Source organism: Epinephelus fuscoguttatus, linkage group LG15 (genome assembly GCF_011397635.1).
Source record: "Epinephelus fuscoguttatus linkage group LG15, E.fuscoguttatus.final_Chr_v1".
NCBI classification, from domain to species: Eukaryota; Metazoa; Chordata; class Actinopteri; order Perciformes; family Serranidae; genus Epinephelus; species Epinephelus fuscoguttatus.
The window spans coordinates 21,739,830-21,762,632 of NC_064766.1; the positions used below are offsets into that span (position 1 = coordinate 21,739,830).

At 40.9% G+C, this 22,803-nt stretch overlaps 1 protein-coding gene across 1 annotated transcript; it reads left to right on the forward strand.

The window, feature by feature from the left end:
* The first annotated feature begins 243 nt into the window (after positions 1-243).
* Positions 244-22,803, forward strand: LOC125901721 (serine/threonine-protein kinase OSR1-like). Its single transcript, XM_049597587.1, has 17 exons — positions 244-446; positions 4,170-4,282; positions 6,441-6,549; positions 7,273-7,414; positions 9,900-9,955; positions 10,241-10,350; positions 10,463-10,564; positions 12,070-12,203; positions 12,330-12,378; positions 12,483-12,548; positions 12,728-12,850; positions 16,965-17,000; positions 17,155-17,304; positions 20,458-20,563; positions 20,841-20,909; positions 21,330-21,394; positions 22,459-22,803. Exons 1-17 carry the CDS (start codon positions 377-379, stop codon positions 22,531-22,533), a joined length of 1,575 nt encoding a protein of 524 aa, XP_049453544.1. The 5' UTR covers positions 244-376; the 3' UTR covers positions 22,534-22,803.

Below are 22,803 nucleotides of genomic sequence, written 5' to 3' on the forward strand. Positions count from 1 at the left end.
TGCAGATGATAGCTGTTGTTTGAAGACTAAAATATTTAAGATAACCCCCATGTCATGGTCCATAAACTATAGCTCAGTAACTTATTACTTTAGTTCACCTCCGTGTGTCTTTTGTTTCGGAGTTTTCGGCTGTCACAGGCAGACTCTGCCACACTCAAGATGGCGCCGTCTCTGTTCTTCCCGCCGCGTCCGTACGTAAATCGATGCGTCAGTCGTGCGTGAAGTTGTGTTGACAGAAGCGGTAGGAGTTGTCAGCGGAACAGCAGCAGCAGCAAGCATCATCGGAGCCGAATGGAGTAATCACGAAGCTATTATTCCAGACAGCGTCTCTGTTACCATTTAGAAACACTGTTTACACCGTTCAAACTTCGACACCATGGCAGACGACCAGTCCTCTCAATCCTGGTCCATCGACAGGGATGACTACGAACTCAATGAGGTGATAGGTGAGTAGCTTAGCATGCTAATGTTAGCGTCCTAGCCTCCCCTGTCTGTACAGCGTTGTCCGCTCCAAAAGCTAGCTAGCTAACTAGCATTGCATGTCTGTAGCTAACACAGGGCCAGATATAACCCGTAGCTACATGACAGGAAGGCCAACAGCTCTGCAGAGTTTCCCTCTAGCTAGGCCAAATTAATTAATTAGGTTTCGGCTAGTTGGCGAGCTAAAGTGAGGTGGCTGCCTAGCAAGTCGGCAAGAAGCTAAACGGCTAGCTAGCGCAAGTTAGCTTTCAGTGCGTGAAGGTTCGTCAGTTGTTGGAGAGGGTGGTGCTCTTTGCAGAAGATATGACACGGATTATAGTGAGCCATTCATACTTTACTCTAGTCCAGGTAACGTGACTGATGACTGTAGTTGGTTTTAGATTGGTTCAGCAGTAATAAACTTCTTTTTAATGTGTTTAAAGCAACCAGTCTTGTCATTGGAGCAAACTAGGTTCAAAACCAAAGCTTCATCCTAGTATAACTAACATCTACTTATCACAGGAGGGAGGTGGCTGGCCTTTTTAAAAAAATTAAATTATTGTTATTATTTTTACAAATATTTTTCCTAGGGCTGCACAATTATGGCCAAAATGATAATCACGTTTATTTTGATCGATATTGAGATCACAATTATTTCCCACAATTATTCATTGTTCTTAGGGACAGGATATTTTCATGTTTTCATTGCACTTACACAATTAAATAAACAGAGCACTGCTTTCACTTAAATGTTGTACTACATTCCTGCTAATGTACTAATTTTTGCATCAAAATAGGACTTAAAATAAAGCTCTTCTTCACCTGAATTCAGTGCATCTCAGATGAACATTTAACTTTTTATTTTTACTTTGGTCATGGAACCGTGATGCATTGCAGCGTCTCTGCCGTGGATGTCTGAGTTGATGCTGGACAAGGATGGGAATTAATGGTTACGGTATTGGATCATTGGCGATGTTATTCCTCTCGCCCTTCATGTATTCATCATACTGCAGACTGTGGTGTTTTTTCACATGGTTTGACAAGTTAGTGGTGTTGTTTTGCAGTGCAGACACAAGTCTCATGCATTCTTTGCATGTGAGTTGTTCTTTCCTAATTTCGAAATACTTCCAAACACAAATGATAAAGGATGACTTTTGTTTTGCCGGTCTGCAGTTGCAACATTAAGGAAAGTCTATGACTGGCTGCTGCTGCAGGATGCACGGACAGTGGCATGACAGCTCTTCAAGACTGGAGGCTGGCTGTTAAGGAATCACTCAGTTTTCTATGAGCGCAGCACGCATTTTAGACGTCAGTGTCGCAGTCGATTGTGTCCATTTAGTTGTGGGAACCCAAAATCGTGATCATGCTTAATATTGATTAATTGTGCAGCCTTAATTTTTCCTCAAGCCTCCCTGAGTGACTGGTGGAGAATGCATGACCCTCCCTCCACCATAAATACGTTAATAGATTTTTAAAACTTACTTCAGTGTTTGAACGTTAAAAGCTTAAAGTCTATTTTGATGAAATATTGACGGAAGCGTTCATTGCACATGGGTCCAAGAACTGTTGAAAAATTTGAAAACCAAACAGTAATTTCTACATTTACAGTTTGTGGCTATGATAAATGGTTTAATTATGGCGATTTTTAAAGAAAACACGCTGTAAGTCTTCTTTAAAAATCTGCGGTAAAATAAATGAAAAAGACAACCATTTAACTTTGAATGCCCCTCCCCTAAGCTAGAATAAAAAACACAAGTCCCTCTGTAGTGCTTAAAAATTATGTGACATCCCTCCCCGTTTTTTGCACGCCCCCATCTCCCTTATAAGTAATGAACAGTCCCTTAATAAAGCAGGTAGAAGAAGACAAACTCATGGGAGTTGTCATAGAAAATCCATTATCATGGGACAAACACACGCAAAATATGGTGTCTAAAATGGGGAAATTTTGTCTGTAATAAGGAGACGTGCAAAATATCTGACACAATAATCTATCAAACATTAATTCAAGCTTGGGTTTTGTCTCGCCTGTATTATTGTTCAGCAGTTTGGTCCAGTACCGTATTAGGCAATATAAGAAAATACTAACTGGTCCAGAAAGAAGCAGCATGTGTAGCTCTTCATTTTTGATTGAAAACAAATGTCACTAAAATGCATGGTTTGATTTGGAGTGAAAAACAGATTGCTGTACGCACTGATAGTTTTCATTGGGACATGTCATAACAGCAAAGACATTTATTTTTACATAAAAACTGCAGATACACACAACTTTTTAACAACACGCTGCTGGAGGTTGTTTTACTTTACCCAAAATCTTAAACCACATCAGTTTAACGTAAAGTAATACACAAGGCAGTGCAAGAGTGGAATTCATTTCCCAATTATATTTCACAAGAAAACAATAAACAGCGGGGGAAATAAGTATTCAGTACGTCAACATTATTTTCATTAAACATATTTCCAATGCAGCTATTCACTTGAAGTGTTCACCAGGCATTGATATAGCACGGTAAGATAAAGACATAACATTTCAATCCACAAAAAAGGGACATGAAATAAAGTGGAATAAAACAGGAAAAAGCATTGAACACGCCAGCTGTAATGTATTTAACACTTGGTGGAGAAGCTTTAGTTTGCAATGCCTGCTCTTAAGATGCTTCCTGTTTAAAGAAATTAATCTCTCACAATGTTCAGATGGAGTTTTGGTCCGTTACTCTGCACAGTCTTTAAATCCAAAAGATTCTGAGGGCCTGCTGGTGAATCTTGATCTTCAGCTTCTTCCACACATGTTCTATCATGTCTAAGTCTGGTGACTGACTGGGCCTGGCGGATGGCAACAGCGTCTTCTCAAGAAATTCAATTCAATCTGCACCCATTAATAGAAGTCCCATGACCCGACCCGTACCCGTTCTTGAATTACAAATCCAGAGGTGGAAAAGTCTCTTTCACTGGCTGTGTTCTATGCCAGGATGGTGAAAACTTTCCACACAGTCACTGCCAGGTTAGGAAACATTTTAGAACACTCCTCCCACCACCATAAAATCCGCAAAGGATCCTCTTTGGATTACTTGAACTCGATGTAGGCTGCCACCTCATCCACGGACTGCAAAGTTTCATGGCCGGAGTCGCCTGCGTCAGTGACGAATGTGACGACGGAGTCAGAGATTCAACTTGTGTTGTTGAATGTTCAAATAAAAGGAATTGCGGCTTGATAATAATGATTTAGATGTCAAAATGTTACACACATACTGCACATTTTTTAAATTTGTTTTATTCTGAAAAATAAAACATCTATTTTTGTTTTCACCAGCTGCCCGACTGTGTGTAGTTCATTTTTACCCATGCCTGTACCCATGAATTTATACACTTATATACATAACTCTCTATGCTACGCAACATTTGGAGAAACCTGTAGATTACTGGGAGAACAAAGTGTGTTCAGCCAAGATGACAATGCATACAAAACACAGATACACACAGGGATAGACAATATAAGTGTAAGAATAAGAACACACAGCAGTGAAATGACAGTTTAGTCCCAGGACTACTACAGAGTTGGACCAATTCATGCTACATATTACAGTAATGTATAATGCTGTAAATGACCTTAGTCCCTTATCTAGATTCTACTCAAATGTGTCACCTTCTCACTTGACACACAAATGATTTGGTTGAGCTGTGATAGTCTGACCGCTGTCTCGGTTGTTCCTCAGGGAGCGGAGCCACTGCAGTTGTCCAGGCAGCATACTGCAAGCCAAGAAAGGAGAAGGTGGCCATCAAACGCATCAACCTGGAAAAGTGTCAAACTAGCATGGATGAGCTGCTGGTGAGAAACTGTAGCACCATGCGGGCCAGTATCTGCAGTCCAGATGTTGTTAACGTCAGAGTGTGGGGAGTGGCGTGGGCTGGAGGGGTCAGATCAGTCAAGGACAGATCAGAAGTTTGATACCACAACAACCACAGAGTACTAACGCTGGGTAAAATACATTAAGACACACCATAAATGTGGATGAATAATATGTTCCTGAGCAACAGTGAAACAGTGAAATATGTCTTCTCTACATTATTTTACTGTTGAATGTTGATGTTCAAATGCAGCACAACACTCATTGCTCTGTTACAAAGCTTATTACCACCAAGTTATCTGGTGGAATCTGCCAGTCTGCCAGTCAAACTGCAGTAAACAATGGGTTCTCCATTTAGCAGTGAAAAAAATCTAAAAAGAAGTTATGATATGTCATAATAATCATGTTATTATTTACAAAGGATGATTTTATCAGCTTCAGAAAGCCTAGTAATGGAATATAGATGAATGTGCAACAGAAAGATTACATTTTGCAGAAAGAACATGCAGGACTTTGCCTTCTTGCACTTTCATCACCTGTGAAACTGCTTATAAGGAAAATCAGTCAGTGGTTTTTATGTTAGAATTTTTGTGATTCACCCATTTGATCAGCTGAGAAATCAGACTTTGGCTAACACTGTAGGGGTGAGAGGGATAAAGACTGACCGGGGTGTAACTGATTTTATACTACAATTCGGGTTGCACAATATGTAGGAAATATGTGATGTGATATAATGTTGTTGAATATTGCGATAGCAGTATTACTAGGGATTAATACACATATCACAGTGTACTCAGCCCTGCCTTTTTCAGGGTTTCTCATTTTCCAGTCTTGGGAAAAGTCATTGAATTTTGTTGTGTGTAAATTATACATAACATAACATAATATAACATAACACACGTTATGTTACATTACATGGAAAAATTTCATTACTAATGAATTTTTTCCATGTAATGTAACATAACGACAAAATTCATTTTTTGTACCTGTTGATGTAACGTAGCTAAAATATAGGGCTGCCCCTAAAAGTCGACCATTAGTCGACCAGAAAGGTCATTAGTCGGTAAGATTTCATTAGTCTATTAGGAGCTGCGCCTTGTCACAATAAATCAAAACCTATATGACTGGACCATGTGGGAATTTAATTTGAAAGGACAGACTCAGGAAGTGGCCACGCTCAGCAGTCAGACAGGAGTCAGGTTAATTTCCAGGGCTGGTACCTGTGGTTATTCCACAGGCTAGTTAATAACGTGTCGGGCAGGAAATCCAAAGTGTGTGATCATTTTGAGAAGGTGAAGGATGAACCCAAGGTGATATGTAAACTCATCTTCATTGGTCGACTACAAACACGACGTATCATCTGAAACATGGAAGTAGCTACATGCCCATTAGCCACTTAGCACAATCATTACTGCTTTGCTGACAGCGTCATTAACAGGCGGCTCGCTCAGTGTGTGACGTGCACTTGTAGATAAAATATAGGCCTATATTAATGAAGGTTCATTAGGACGGTTTTGTATTTCTCTGTAATGTAGCACCGTGTTAACAATGTTACTGATACTATTCTTTCTCACACCTTCAACTCAAACCATTGTGTTGCCCGCCCAAAATATGTAATTTAATAATTAAATTAAAGTCGTAAACATGTGGGCGACTAGTCGACTAATGGCCTTAAATAACGACTATTGGTCGACTAGGAAAATTCTTAGTTGGAGGCAGCCCTACTAAATATGAGTCCAAGTATGACAACATAATGTTTCTCCCTCCATGGACGCCAGTTAGCTGGAATTCTGTTTGAATAGTTTGATATGTTTGATGAAGAGAAAATCGTTAATACAGTGTAATTTAACATTCTTTTATCCCAGATTTGCCAGATATGGGTGAGATGAGTGTGCAACAATGTGAGTGGTCTTGGAAATTATATCATGAGTCCTTGAGAAGTCATGGAAAAGTTTGGGAATTTTGTCTACAAAAATGTGTGGGAACCCTGAATATTTTAATATTTAAAACAGGTCGTGTTATCTGTGAGATTCAGTATGACTGAGTTTGTCACTGTAAGGCGGTTAGGGTTAGTCAGTGATTTGCTTTGTACCGCACCACCTCTGTGACCTTGTATCCCATATTTCCTTCTCCGTGCAGAAAGAGATCCAGGCTATGAGTCAGTGCCACCACCCGAACATCGTGTCTTATTATACCTCCTTTGTAGTGAAGGATGAACTGTGGCTGGTCATGAAGCTGCTCAGTGGTGGTAAGTGCCCTCATGTTTGCACAAACTCTGCGTCTGACTTGACTTGACGAACTCTTATCTTCACCTTGTCTTTGACTTGACTTTCCTTGTCCTTACATGCTTTCCTCAGTTAATTTCAGTTAATTTTGACTCAATGTTTGGATTAAGTTTGGGCTGTACCTGACTCAGAATTGTGTCAGTCGAATCAGATCACGTTCAGTGTGTCAGCAGCATTCATGTAATCTAGTAAACAAGCTTTCCTGGCCCAGTGATAGGTTGTTGCCATCTTTGACTTTATTCTTGGCAATTCTGGGTTTTAGTTTGATGGTCTGTTTCTCTTACTCCCCGAGATAACAGGCCATATGAAGTCAACTTGACGAATCACTGGGATAGTTTTACTGAAGCGACAGTGGTTGATAACTTACATAACATCAGATAAAAATCTCTAAATCCTGAATTCATCCTGTTAAGTTCTTTGTTACTTCTCGTTGTTTCTCTGTGCCAGTAGCAACAGTCAGTCTTGCCCTCTGCCTGTATTTCTGCAAGGGCTGTACCAAATAATCCAAAGCTTCATTCATAACTTTGACATTCAAATTCTTAACATTTAAATGCTGCTCAGCCTTTTTTACTGCGCCACTTGATTGAGGTAGGAGGAGCCGAGTTTAAATTCTAGTTTTTCTAACCTTGAGATTCTTGCCATGTTCTGTCAGCATGCCTTGTGACGAGCCTCTGCCTCTCTCTCAGGCTCAGTGCTGGACATCATCAAACATATCATCTCCCGTGGCGAGCACAAGACGGGCGTGTTGGATGAGGCTAGCATCGCCACCATCCTGAAAGAAGTCTTAGAGGGGCTGGAGTACCTTCACAAAAATGGGCAGATTCATCGGTGAGTTTCTGATAATGTGTCATACTGATGCCTTCTTGTTGCTGTACACTGTGTTCCTGGTAGCTGGTACGACCCATCATACACTGCTCCTGTCTCAGCTCACTGTGGCTCTAAACCTTTCATCTGCGCATACGAGCGTGTGGTTTGAACGAGACCGCACTCCTTCAATATTTGATACAGTGAAAATGCATAATTGACGAGGTTTGTTTTACATAAAAGTTCCTCTAAGGAACACTGTGAACCACGGCCGAGAAGAAAGGCCTCTGTATCCCCTCAGTGTGTATATGACAAGTGTGATTGTTTCAAATTAACAGGCTCATGTCTCTTACAAAGAGACTAAAGAAGACATCGTTAAAAATTAGCCATTTAAGATGTTATGTTTTGGATGTACTGCTACACTATTGTGATTTATCCCATTGGATAAGTTGAAGAGAATACTCATCTAATTAAAGTGAAAACAGACAACCTCTCATCTTTACCCCCCCTTAAGTTTCAAGTGGTATCATAGTCAGCAACAGGGCTCTTTTGCTTTTGCCCAATCAAGTTTCCACAGTTACTTCACTTGTTTCACCATCTGCCATTTCCACTATGGGGGAAAGTTACTGCAAATAACTTCAATTGATACTGAAGTCAAGAGTTATGAGTTGCGCCTGTACTTATGAAGGTAATAAAATAATAGATAATAATATTAGACTTTCTCATCGTCTGTCATTTTTATGTGCAGGGTTGCAAAGATTCTGTCTTAATCTTTTATTACTTGTTATTTTAATTAGAGATGTACCGATACCACTTTTTCCTTCCCGATACCGATTCCGATCCCTGAACCTTAGGTATCTGCCGATACAGAGTACCGATCCGATACCAGCGCATAAAATAAAAATGGATGGGATATGAATTGTTGTATGTCTCAACTCCTAAAACTCTATGTAAAATATTAAGAAATGAATACATAATAGTAGAATTAATGCCGTAAAACTTTTTTTTATTATTATTACCCAGTGTTGACACAGATCAAGACACAGGTTAAAGTGCAACCACACAATTTGGTAAAAAAGACATTTTAAAGGCTACAGTAGAATGCTTTTTAAACTCCGCTCCGTTTCGTTTGCCTGTAGCGTGCGTATGCGTATTGACATGAGGCATTACGTTGTATCGGATTGGTCATAGGCTGTACTCACCGATATCCGATACCGCATTTTAGGTAGCATCGGAGGCATTTCCGATACTGGTATTGGCATCGGTACAACTCTAATTTTAATCTTCATTTTTTAATGATAAGGCATTTGTAATTCTTCAAATTTAATTACATTTGTATTTTTTAATAATGAATATACAGAGCAAGTTTATTCCAGGGATACAAAATAATATCGGCACGTTATGTGTATCGGTGGATATTGGCTTTAAAATGAATCGGCCAACATGCTTTTTCTTATTTTGCATAATGAATGAATATTACATGTATTGAAAAGTATTGTATTTCATGTCTCCATCTGCTGGTGGGCCGTCACGATAAGAGTATGCATGCATAATATGATTCCACTACAGAAGAGACTTGATTATCACTAAGAGTAGGTAGGGAGAAAAGTGGATATATTGATATTGGTATTGGTTATCGGTCAAATTAGTTGTTACATATCGCCATTTTGGATATCGGCAAAAAATCCAATATCATGCATCCCTAGTTTAGACATTATCAGGGTTCCCATGGTCTTGGAAAACCTGGAGAAGTTATGGAATTCCACATTCTCATTTTTCAGGCCTGGAAAACTCAGAATTAGTAAAATCCTTGGAAGTTTTAGCAAAGTCATAGAATTTTGCTGTGTGTGACAAAACCAATTGTCACATTAGTCTTCGGTGGATAAACTTCCACGTACTGGAACATAACTGCAAATCTATTTTTTTGTAGCTGTTGACACAATGTTGCCCTGATAGACGTTAATGCATGACGGAAATCTACCCACATTTAGTGCTTGGTGGGTTTTAATTTTGGACCCTTCTTATATGGAACCAATCATAATGCAGATGGTTTTATTATTCTGCAGCCATTAGTTTGTGCGATCAACATTTACTTCATGATGATGAGTCAAAGCAAAAAAAACGTGTCTATTTCCACATCAAATATTTAATGTATCTGGAGAGTGTGAGCAGACAGTGTTTCAGTAGACAGAGAGCAGCTGCTGATGGAGCTCAGACACCGAGGCTAACTCACTTACACCTAATCAGGAGATGGTAGAGGGAGAGGGGGAGGGAGGTGTGCTGGGCCAAGTTAATCCACTCCAGTTCTTTGTGCATAGTTTGCACTCAGTGTAGGCAAACAGAAATCAGGTGGATTAAAATGAGGCAGATCAAAGGTGCAGCTTTAACTTGTTTGGGCACCAGAGTAAACAGAGTCAGTGTGCACCACCTAACTACCACTCCTCTGTTGGTGCACTCACTGACTTGTGACCTTGTATCGTGTTTTAATCCTCCTCCTCTTCATGCACAGGGATCTGAAAGCTGGAAATATTCTCCTCGGGGACGACGGCTCGGTGCAAATTGCTGGTACGGTGTTTCAGCTTCCTCAGCTTTTTTTCCCCAGCATTTCTGCTTAGTTACAGTTTCGTGTCCCTCTGTGGACTGTTTCTGTTTAGATTTGTGTGTTTAAAAGTCTGATGCATTATCTGTCTAACAATAAAGTCCACATGGTTTGTTCCTATAATCTTAAAATTACAGGTCTTTTTGCGATTAGTTTAGTTAGTATTAGAGATTAGTTTGTCTAAATATTTAAGCCATTTAAATAGCTTCCCTTCTCTCTGTCATGTATTCCACATCCCACACACTCCCCAGACTTTGGTGTGAGTGCCTTTCTAGCAGCAGGAGGAGACATGACTAGGAACAAGGTTCGGAAGACGTTTGTGGGGACGCCATGCTGGATGGCGCCAGAGGTCATGGAGCAGGTAGGAAGCCTGTTTTGTGGATCTTTCTCTCCGTCTGTTTTCTCTCTGTAATGCCTCGTGACTCTGATAAAAGCAAGCCTGGTGTTCACTTGGGTCTGTTTTTACTCCACAGGTCCGCGGATATGACTTCAAAGCCGACATCTGGAGTTTCGGGATAACAGCCATTGAACTGGCCACTGGGGCTGCACCATATCACAAATACCCACCGATGAAGGTAACTGTGTGCTCTTACTGCACGTCAGTGAGGAATCTAGTAGGGCTTTTCCAGTGGCACTTTTGGCCACACCATGTCAAACCATGACGTGTTGATTTGCATTTCCATTACAAGTTTAAACATGCTAAATTTTGTAGTTGCAGTTTACTAATAAAACTCTCCATGGTGGTTACAAAAACCCCAAAACCAGCCACAACTCAGTCCTCAGCAGAGTGACCATCTGCTATTGACCCAACAAAAGGGGAACCAAAAATGGGGACAGTACGGAACGGTTCCATCAACAACTTTTTACAGTGGAAACATAAAAAAGTGTACTGAACTGAGCTGTACCTTACTGCTCAGTGGAAATTGAGCTTAAGTATCCTCATTGTCTTTTTCTCTTATGCTTACCATACCATCTGCCTGCCTCTGCACAGTTTGATGGTGACACAGACATGCCATGGGAATTTCAAAATAAGGACATTTCTTGAAGACCTTGCATCAGTAATGTTTAATCGTTGTTCATTGAATCACAGGGTTCCTATGCAAGTGTGGAAAGTATGGAATAAATGGAAATAAATTTGATCAATTTCCAGGTATTAAAAAGTGTGGAAAATGAAAAATAAAGTATGGAAAAATATGTTAAAATAGTTTCCAGACTATTATCACTGTTCTAAAATACTGTTTTCTAAAATAGAAAATTAGGTATTTCCAAAAATAATTTAATCAATCCGGATCGTGTTTTATGCCGGGCCAAGCACAGTTTGTGTGAGAGCAAACGTCTCAGAAAACATTCCGCCCCTTCTACCTGATTGACAAGTGGTATGTCCAGTCCGCTGCCCCATGACCCTTCTCCAGCCCCCGAGGTATCAAGTTTCACTCCAACACTGCACCTTTGACAAGAAGACGAGTTTCACGTGGTTCACAATGGGTAGATGCAAGTTTTTGGATGGATGGCTTGACAATATCGTATATAAATACTGGTTGGCCAAGGATTCCCAATTCACACACAGAGCTAGATGCAAGCTTTATGTGAAATCGTTTGACATCGCCAACATGGGGGAGAGTGCGATTCTTCCACATGAAAGGAAAAAAAACACTGATGTCTCGTTACTGCATCGCTTGCACCCAGAGTCCCAACCTTTTTGCCTCAGCCCAGACATTGAACTTACCTGAGTTACAATCGCCTATTAAGAATAATTAAATATGATGTGAAATGTGATACACTGATATATTTACTCAGATGTCGCATATTCTCTGACGACAAAAAAACGCAGAGAAGTCTGGAAATAAGGGTATGGAAAAAATTCCAAATGTGTAGGAACCCTGGAATCAATCCATCAACCCAGATCAATGGATCAGTGGATGAAATAATTTTGTTTATTTCATCAGAAAAAGACTGTATAAACATCTCTAACAAAACGAGTTAAGACAATTTTACGTTCTGTAGTTGCATCTGTTTCTGTCCAGCTGGTCTGCACAGAGTTGATTTTCTCTGACTGAAGCTTATCTCTGTGTGTCTGCAGGTGCTGATGCTGACTTTGCAGAACGACCCTCCCTGTCTGGAGACGGGCATCACGGACAAGGAGATGGTGAAGAAGTACGGAAAGTCCTTCAGGAAGATGCTCTCTCTGTGTTTACAGAAAGATCCAGAAAAAAGGTCAGTTGGTCCCCAAACCTTTTTGTTGCCTCATGCCAGATTTAAGTTGTTCTTATTTTTATTTCCATCAGACTCTAAGTTGTGTCATGAATATAAAACAGATCTATTTGTCCCTTTCCTATTAAGGCCAACTGCTGCTGAGTTGCTGAAGCATAAATTCTTCACAAAAGCCAAAGTGAGCCTTTGAACACTTTCATTGAAATAAATAAAAACCACATTGATATTTTCTGTGTTTCAGAGAGAATTTTTTAGTAAGAAATGTTTCTCTTTCTGTTACAGAACAACGAGTATTTGCAGGAGAGGCTTCTACAAAAGGGTCCAACAATAACGGAGCGATCCAAAAAGGTTTGATAGTCATTACTGATACACTGTTGGTGCACACTATTAGAAGATTTAATGTCTGTAGAATTGTGTTGCTCTGCACTGGTGTGCCGTCTTGTCTAGGGTGTGTCAAACTTTCTGCCTAATTCATGCTGCCAAGTATCAACTAGAAAGAGGTGATGAGCGTTTCATGCACTGTGCAGGTACGTCGTGTGCCCGGCTCGAGCGGTCGTCTCCACAAGACAGAGGACGGCGGTTGGGAGTGGAGCGACGATGAGCTGGACGAGGAGAGTGAGGAGGGCAAAGCTGCAGTCTTAGCTCTGCGGGTGAGACTCTGCATGCCTGTCAGTCTTGTCAGTGTACTTTAGAAGGCCACTATACTGTGTTTCCTCTCTGCAGCCAGCAGATGGTGCTGTTGGACTGTTACTCTGGACATTTCTTAAACAAGCTGTTGTGTGTTTTTGTTAAGATGCTTTTGTCCGGCCTTAATGTCAGCTTAGTTCAAATGTAGGTTACTCAGGTAAATCATCAAAGATAAATTTGTTGCCAGATACCTAATGCTGATTTGGTGACGTTTTGTCTTCTCAGAACAAAAGACAAACACTAAACAAAATTGAAACCCTTTTGTTGTTGCTCCCATTTTTCACAGACTCAAGTTAAATATCTAAGACTTTTTACGCACTCAAACGTCTTATTTCTCTCAAATTGTAGTCACAGATTTGTCAACCCTATGACACCTGCTGGGCCGCTGGTGATCCCTGCCATCATTGCTTTCATTAAGAAGCTATAGTGGGGTTTTCTTCAAGCATGATGATAAAGATATAGATATAGAGACTAGAAGACCAAAGGAATCCAGTGGTACCAACCATGTCATGGCAGCTTTTCAGAAAGGGGGCTAAATAACGCTCCAAAGTGAGGCAAAAATCAGGCAAGGGAGAAACAGCATGGCCATTTTCTAGAGGTCCCTCTGACCTCTCACCTCAAGATACCTGGATGGAAATGGGCTCTGTGGGTACCCATGAGTCTTTCCTGTACAGACATGACCACTTAGTGGTAGTCTTGTGCAGTTTTGTGAGAAAAAAAAACACCTTTTGTCTTTGAATCTTGATTCTGATTACTGGTGTCCATGAACAGACTTGGAGTTGCATAATCTGTGTCTGACTGGAAAGCCAAGACTCTTGTGGATCCATTGAGCCCAATTTTATTCATGTGTGTTAGCCCCCATAGTAGCCATTTCACTGTAGTGAGACCATTTTTAAATGGACCTCTCTGTATAAAATTACCTGTAATGACCTCTAGGATAATCGCAGCCCCATGAAACTTCACAGCAACAAACTGCAGACCTCAGGGATTCAAAGGATGTGTGGCTTTCATAGGTACAATGACTATAGGGGTGTTTCTCAGTAGTTTACAGATTGCCAAAAAATGCAGTTCTTACAGAAGTTTCTAAATGTCTAAAGTGTGTGATACTGAATCACATCATGGATTTTTCTATGGCGTTCCTCAAGGTCTTGGCGTCTTAATGTGGTATTTTGGTGGTATTTATTTATCACATCCAATCAAATGACAAATACCCAAGCTTTTTTTCAAGGAAAATCAAACAGATACTTTAATAATGATATGTTCTTTGTGTTTATGTGTTCCACTCTAGAAAGTGTTCATTTTTCTCCAGCATTAGAAGTAGATCATCCGACTTTTAACTTGACCAAAAGCCATGTTTTAAGTTACAAGAAATGTTTGTGTAAAATTATTCCTAACCCAATGTAATTGATGCTGGTTAAGGTTTTTTTTCTTCAGACTTAAGTTATTGTAAAATTGACCTTGAATTTCATTATGAGTGGCATTAGAAAAGTCTTAAAAAGTCTTATATCATACATACCTGAAGCTGTAGGAAACCAGATTCACTGAAACAACATTGGAGATGTCTTATTGTAGTGAAATGAACATTCAGTTCACAGGCAGCAGCTCTGCTGGACATTCCTGCTGTCTAGTTCAGTGGTGTTCATTATGTCTTTAGTTTATCATAGTGACTTTAGATTCTTTTATCTCAGACATGTTAGGATATTACATACCTTGACATGTTTTGGCGGAAACTTCTGCCTTCCTCAGAAGTGTCACTTGGTGGTGGTTGTGACGCGTCTTTATCAGCTGGTCTTTATCAGCTGGTCTTTATCAGCAGGTGGCTGATCTGTCAGTCAGCCACCTGCTGTCCGTCCGCCGCCTCTCCAAGATGCTGTTCCAGGTGTGGGAGAACATGTATGTCCCCTCGTCCCTGTTCATTGTCCCTGGACCACGCTTCCTTATTTCAATGGCCTCCCTGATCCAGCGCCGGTATTAATACATGCATACATGCTCTCCCACACCTGGAGCAGCATCCTGGAGAGGCGGCGGACGGACAGCAGGTGGCGTGACCGTCACGCCTCCCTAGGGTCGGCTGGTTGACAGACCAGCTGATAAAGACGCGTCACAACCACCACCAGGTGACACTTCTGAGGAAGGCGGAAGTTTCCGCCGAAACATTTCAAGGTATGTAATATCCTAACATGTCTGAGATAAAAGAACCTAAAGTCACTATTCCTGCTGTCTGCATACCAACAGCACACTGCCTCAAGACGTGTGACATCTGTGTCATTGTGTCATGTGACCAAACTGCAGATATTAGAGTGACCTTTTATTGTGACCATTCCGAGGCACACCTGTGTAGTAATGATGCCGTTTAATCAGCATCTTGTTATGCCACTCCTGTCAGGTGGATGGATTATCTCGGAAAAGGAGAAGTGCTCACTAACAGCCTAAATCCAAGAGGAGTAAGTAATTTTGTGCTGAAAAAGTCTGAGATCTTTAACTTAAACCTGTGAAAAATGGGAGCAAAAACAAAAGTCTTGCATTTAAATTTTTGTTCAGTGTAATTGTATCCACCTTATTTTTCACGGAAACATGGAGGCAAGACAGAACGCAGCCAGCTTCCGTTTTTTTGTGCGACACTTCCGGTCCAGCACTCTTACCACTGTGTAAATGGGAATCACCTTGTTGTTTACCTTGCTGAGTTTAGTTATATATATGTATATATCACATTTTTCACGTCACTATATCACTGTTTAGACTAAACTGATGTTTGTAAAGTCTATAAACACAATGATTGAACAAACATTAGTATTTTCTCTGTGTGTAATTAATAACATGGTTATCGTAGATTAGCTGGGCTAACCGTTAGCTGTTAGCTGTTAGCCGTGTCTGTAATAACTCACTAAACTCACAAAGTGGCCTGTGAAAAAAATATTTTCTCCAGCGGATGTCTTAGTTACAACATGATTGAGCCAATTGGAGTAGTTTCATGTCGTATCCGACAACGGGAGGCTTTTAATGGATGACAATCCTGATGTTAGCTTTGCTGCTAGTGTTAACGTTAGCTGTCCCTGTCAGCTGCAGCCACTGATGCTTTCTAGACATCGTGATTTCCCACAACTGAATAAATACCACACATAGCAACACAAAACTGCTTTGCTAGCTCAATCATGTTGTAACGGCTGGATGGTTGATGCGTACATGCTGATTCGGGTGCTATCAGAGCCGATCCGCACATCACTATGGCTTAATGATCCACTCAGTCAATAAAAACAAGCCGTCCTGTGTTAGGAGTGTATGTTGCTGACAGAAAGAAAGAAAAGGGAAAAAACATAGAGAAGCAGTGTACACCTCACATATTTATTTCTCACAGTTGCACACACGTTTGGCTGGCATGCAGAAGCACCGTCTGTGTGTCGAGGGTGCGAGCCGCAGCTTCAGCTGCTCAGGTAGAGAGGCTTAGCCTGGTGTGTTTTTTCGCTGATTCGGTTCTGCAGGTTCTCTGCTGGTACACTGGAGACGGGGATCAAGCAGTTTGTCTCACTTGGGATAGATTGTGCTTTTTTAGTTCATAGTTTATGATTGACGTGCGATTTATTTGCGTTTAGAGGGAATAAATTTCCGTTATAACGGAAACGTGGGCACAGTTATCTATACAAAATACACAGACTAACTAACTAACTGATTGACTAACATAAACAACTGAAAATTGGAAAAAAAAAAAAATAGCTTGCACCGTTAGCTCCGGTAAGGAAAAGCATGGGGGAAAGCGGCTGACCGGAAGTCACACACAAAAAAACGGAAGTTGATCACTATTTACTTCCGTGTTTGAAAATAAGGTGGATAAAACATTAGGTTTTCCCAGGCCCAGGTAGATGCTCGGATCACCTTCAGATTATCCTCAAACGTGTGTTTGTGTGTTGGTGTGGGATTTTGTCTGTTATCTTAACTGTGATTTCAGTTAAGCCCTGTGTTTAAAGTCACCTTGTGTCAAATTCCTTCAATCCTACAATACTCCATCGGTCTGTGTATTGGGGGGATAAGAGGAGAATTGCATGTGTTTAATCCTGACAATCTGTCATGTCCATTCTGCAGTCCCCCAGAGTGAAGGACGGGTCCCAGAATATGGAGGTGAGTCCATTCGTAGTGGACATGACGTGAAAATCTTGATTTATTGTAATGCCTTGACAGAGCGATCTGCATGCCTGTCCTCTGTGTGTCCTCGTTTTTCCATTCATGTCAAACTGAAAACAGCCGCTCATTTATTTGCAATCGTGTCTCTTAGCTTTTCCCACCAGCAGATGGCTCCACACAACATCTGCAGCCACCTGCTGCTGCACAGGAGAGCCCTGCGAACGTGGGCCAGACAGGAGAGGAAGCTCCACCGCAGGCTCCTGCTCAAACAGCGAGCCCCTTACATGTACCCACTGCTCAGGTAAAAACACATTCTTAATAGGGATATGTCAGTTCAATCACAGACATTGATATCAGGGTCGATCAACACGATCTGATCATTTGTTTTTCATCAGCTGTCGCACAGGTGTTTAAACTTGTGAAGCTGTCATGCACAGCAATGTGTGCAGCCGCCAACTCTCCAACTCTCAGCTCCACTCCAGGGATGAAACACCACACACCATAAACATCTGCAAAATGCCGTATCACTTTGTTTACGATACTGAAGTTGCAAGCACTCATTTTATTTTAGCTCAGTGTGAGAGTCTTGCTTTTTGCTGTCTCTGAGAGACAGACAGCAGAGCAGAGCTGACAACAGCCTCACTCACCATGCCACTGTAAGAGCAACAAAAGTCCCAGGAGCAAAAAGCCAGTAAGAGTAGAGTAGTATTATTATCACAATGAACACTCATTCAGGTAGGCTAACTTAGGCAAGGCTGCACCGATGCGACAAACACGCTTTTAAAGGGACAGAAATTCTCTTGAGACAGTGACAAGGCCAAAAAGATGAAAGAGAGGGTTTATTTTATACTACATTATTTTGTAAAATCTAATAATAAATATAAAAAAACATTAAGGAACATTTTTATTTGTATTTTTTTTTATTTAACCAGGAAAACCTGGCCGAGACAGGCAGCAACATAGAACAAAAATACAAAAAGTATACAGCTCTAACACAAAAAATACAAAACACAAAATGAGATTACTACAAAGGAAAGCGAAAAATTATGTGAATATATACTATAAGTGAACCATAAAACACAAAAAAACAGGGGCCACTACACATGATCGCAAAGACCAGCTGAATACATCCTAACATTGGTATATAAATGAACAAACTTGGGTCACTTTGACAGCACATACAGTACAGGCCAACAGTTTGGACACACCTTCTCATTCAATGCGTTTTCTTTATTTTCATGACTATTTACATTGTAGATTCTCACTGAAGGCATCAAAACTATGAATGAACACATGTGGAGTTATGTACTTAACAAAAAAAGGTGAAATAACTGAAAACATGTTTTATATTCTAGTTTCTTCAAAATAGCCACCCTTTGCTCTGATTACTGCTTTGCACACTCTTGGCATTCTCTCCATGAGCTTCAAGAGGTAGTCACCTGAAATGGTTTTCCAACAGTCTTGAAGGAGTTCCCAGAGGTGTTTAGCACTTGTTGGCCCCTTTGCCTTCACTCTGCGGTCCAGCTCACCCCAAACCATCTCGATTGGGTTCAGGTCCAGTGACTGTGGAGGCCAGGTCATCTGCCGCAGCACTCCATCACTCTCCTTCTTGGTCAAATAGCCCTTACACAGCCTGGAGGTGTGTTTGGGGTCATTGTCCTGTTGAAAAATAAATGATCGTCCAACTAAACGCAAACCGGATGGGATGGCATGTCGCTGCAGGATGCTGTGGTAGCCATGCTGGTTCAGTGTGCCTTCAATTTTGAATAAATCCCCAACAGTGTCACCAGCAAAACACCTCCACACCATCACACCTCCTCCTCCATGCTTCACAGTGGGAACCAGGCATGTGGAATCCATCCGTTCACCTTTTCTGCGTCTCACAAAGACACGGCGGTTGGAACCAAAGATCTCAAATTTGGACTCATCAGACCAAAGCACAGATTTCCACTGGTCTAATGTCCATTCCTTGTGTTTCTTGGCCCAAACAAATCTCTTCTGCTTGTTGCCTCTCCTTAGCAGTGGTTTCCTAGCAGCTATTTGACCATGAAGGCCTGATTTGCGCAGTCTCCTCTTAACAGTTGTTCTAGAGATGGGTCTGCTGCTAAAACTCTGTGTGGCATTCATCTGCTCTCTGATCTGAGCTGCTGTTAACTTGCGATTTCTGAGGCTGGTGACTCGGATGAACTTATCCTCAGAAGCAGAGGTGACTCTTGGTCTTCCTTTCCTGGGTCGGTCCTCATGTGTGCCAGTTTCGTTGTAGCGCTTGATGGTTTTTGCGACTCCACTTGGGGACACATTTAAAGTTTTTGCAATTTTCTGGACTGACTGACCTTCATTTCTTAAAGTAATGATGGCCACTCGTTTTTCTTTAGTTAGCTGATTGGTTCTTGCCATAATATGAATTTTAACAGTTGTCCAATAGGGCTGTCGGCTGTGTATTAACCTGACTTCTGCACAACACAACTGATGGTCCCAACCCCATTGATAAAGCAAGAAATTCCACTAATTAACCCTGATAAGGCACACCTGTGAAGTGGAAACCATTTCAGGTGACTACCTCTTGAAGCTCATGGAGAGAATGCCAAGAGTGTGCAAAGCAGTAATCAGAGCAAAGGGTGGCTATTTTGAAGAAACTAGAATATAAAACATGTTTTCAGTTATTTCACCTTTTTTTGTTAAGTACATAACTCCACATGTGTTCATTCATAGTTTTGATGCCTTCAGTGAGAATCTACAATGTAAATAGTCATGAAAATAAAGAAAACGCATTGAATGAGAAGGTGTGTCCAAACTTTTGGCCTGTACTGTAAATCACCGTGTATAGTCAACGTGGTCTAGCATCTTTACCTCCTTGTAATTTTCTGTCTGTTGTTAATGAGTGAAGCCTTAGCTTGACGCTCTAACGATCCCCTTCGTCATGATCCACACCAAAAAAAGATGCACTGGACCACTCGATAAAGTTTGGTACTGAAACAATTGCCCGGTTCCAAAATCTGAAATTACTCAAAAATGAGAGCTAAAGAAAGAGGTAAAAGATGTAAAAAAAAATTATGTGGCTCCTCTGTTCACTTGTCTAACTGCAGTTAACTCTCCCAAAACCAAAAACTCCCCCTACTGGTGAGAATGTAAAATGGGCAATTAAAGGTACACAGCAACAGTAATAGTACCCTAATCCTAATCTTAAAGCTTACACATGTAAATATACACAAGATTTTATGCATTTTAATTATCCACACATATTTTTATTAACTTACTGCATCACCATGAATATGGACTGTATCTACCTAGACCTGCAAATACTGTAATTGTGTTGTTTTACACGTGAACTTAAATTATTGCACATCAGTTAGACGCTAGGCACCCAAAACATCAATAAACTGCATTTAGGCTCCTACATGCACTCTAACCAGAGGTGTTGTTCAGTAAACACTTTGTTGTTGTGCTCTTTCAGGATCCAGCTGCAGCCAATGCCAGTGTTCCCATCAGCCTCGTCCTGAGACTGAGGAATCCCAAGAAGGAACTCAATGACATCCGATTTGAGTTCATGTCCGGCAGAGGTAGGATGCTTCCGCTGTGTCGGTGAAGACTCTCAGTCACCCAGGTCATGGTAATCCAAAGTGCTGTATCGTTGGCAACGTTTGAAGAGGCTTCTTCAGTTCATCAGTTCAGTTCATAGCTTCTTGGCTGAGGGCTGAAACGTCTGCAAGAAACTCAAGCAAGTCCAGGTGGCAATGATACAGCACTTAGGATGCATCCGCTAGCTCTCATCGTGTTCTAAGAGGCTGCAGACTTTCATCTAACTCCTCTGTCTCTCTGCTCCACGTCTGTCCTTAGATTCTGCTGATGGAGTTTCTCAGGAGTTGGTCTCAGCAGGTCTGGTCGACGGCAGGGACTTAGTCATTGGTAAGTGGGAGATAAAGCACTGCATGATGGGATACTTTCAGTGTGGAGTGAGTGTGGTTGAAACTTGGTCAGACAGGTAATCCGTCACAGTGAACATACTTCACGATTGTTTCTCATTATCGAGTGCTGTATTATCAGAGTTCATGATGTTCATTGTGATAGATGACTTATTCTCTGCAGGTGAACTGTTAATACTGTACTGGAATGAGTGGGAACAAGGCAGAGTGTAATAAACATGTGATTTGTAGTAAAGATGCAGGAGCGGTATGATCTGAACGCAGCTGGTTTATGATGTCACAGTGTGCACGTACCTCTAAAACCAGTTTTATCCTGTTTTCACCGCTGATCACGATGGAAAAGTCCATTGCTCTTACATCAGCTCGTCACCTGACCTCTCACTTCCTTTTGTCTTCTATCTAGTTGCTGCCAATTTGCAAAAGATTGTTGATGATCCTCATAATAACAAAAATGTGACCTTTAAATTGGTAAGTACACACACAGAAAAATGCATTAATTTCTTACATATACTTTTTACAGGTATTACTAGGGGTGTAAATCATCATTTTTTTATCATGACATTATATTATATCAGTTCTTTGGACAACAATGTGATACTTGCTGACATCACAAAGTCTGTCACAGTTTCATTTTGATTGAATTCAGGCGCATGTAGTTGATATGAGACAATATCATATTGTCCGTTAAACATAGTAGGTTACAGAAGAAGCTGACACCCCTTTTTCTTTTTTTGCTTATTAATATGACAAATATAAATTCAACTTAAGGTAGCCGACGAGAATAATATAATCAATTGTTTTTTCAGTCCGCTAGATACATTTTGGGATTTATCCTGGCTTCATATGAGCAGAGGAAATCTCTGCTTGGTGCTAGGCTAATTTATACAATGTAAAATGCCATAGGCTTGTGCTAATAAGGTTAGCGTGTTATTTTTGTTTGGAAAACATGTTTAGTAAGAAGACAGTTGTCAGTGAACCTTGTGAGTTGTAATGGAGCCACATTATGTAACGATACCTTTGTTAAATTTCGTTGTTGTCCCTAGTTTTATATGAGAAGAGGAAAAGTCTGCTAGCTGCTAAGCTAATTTATTCAATGTAAAATGCCATAGGCTTGTGCTAAAAACATAAGCATGTTGTATTTGTGGGGAAACTGTGTGCAGATAATTCAGTTTTCAATTTTATTTATAAAGCCCAATATCATAAATCACAATTTGCCTCAGAGGGTTTTACAGCATACGACATCCCTCTGTCCTTTGGACCCTCACAGCATATAAGGTGTGTTTTAAATCAACTAAACTTTCCAGCACTTCAGAGAAACCCTGCTGCCGAGTAGTGTTTTGGAGGTGTAACTGCAGTGTCACAGACACACCACCGCACAAGTTAAAATGCTCACAACGGCGTAGGCGACGTGCGTAGGGTCTGCTTCACAACTATAAATCCCGCTTAATTGTTACACCACTAGTTTTTGTAAGATCACTTTCTATTTTCATAGATTTAAAATAGCACAGTTTATGATGTTCCTTCTCTTCCAGGCATCTGGCGTGGAGGAGTCTGAAATTCCTGACGATGTTAAACTCATCGGATTTGCGCAGCTCAGCATCAGCTAAGTCCAGCAGAGCCATCAGCAGAGGACAGAAACTAATGGTATTGCACAGCTGCATTGTAGTCAATTCCAAGAAACCACTACTGCCAAAGAGAGGAGGAGGAAGATTATGAGGAGGAGGAGGATGAGGAGGGGACAGGAAGCTGGCAGGAGTGTGACACTACTGCAGGATGCATGAGGACCACATTGAGAGGGGGCTCAGTTCATTACAGGAATCACACTTGAAACGTTTACAGTGCGCTTATACAGTAAATGGGAGAAGTGATGCAATCAA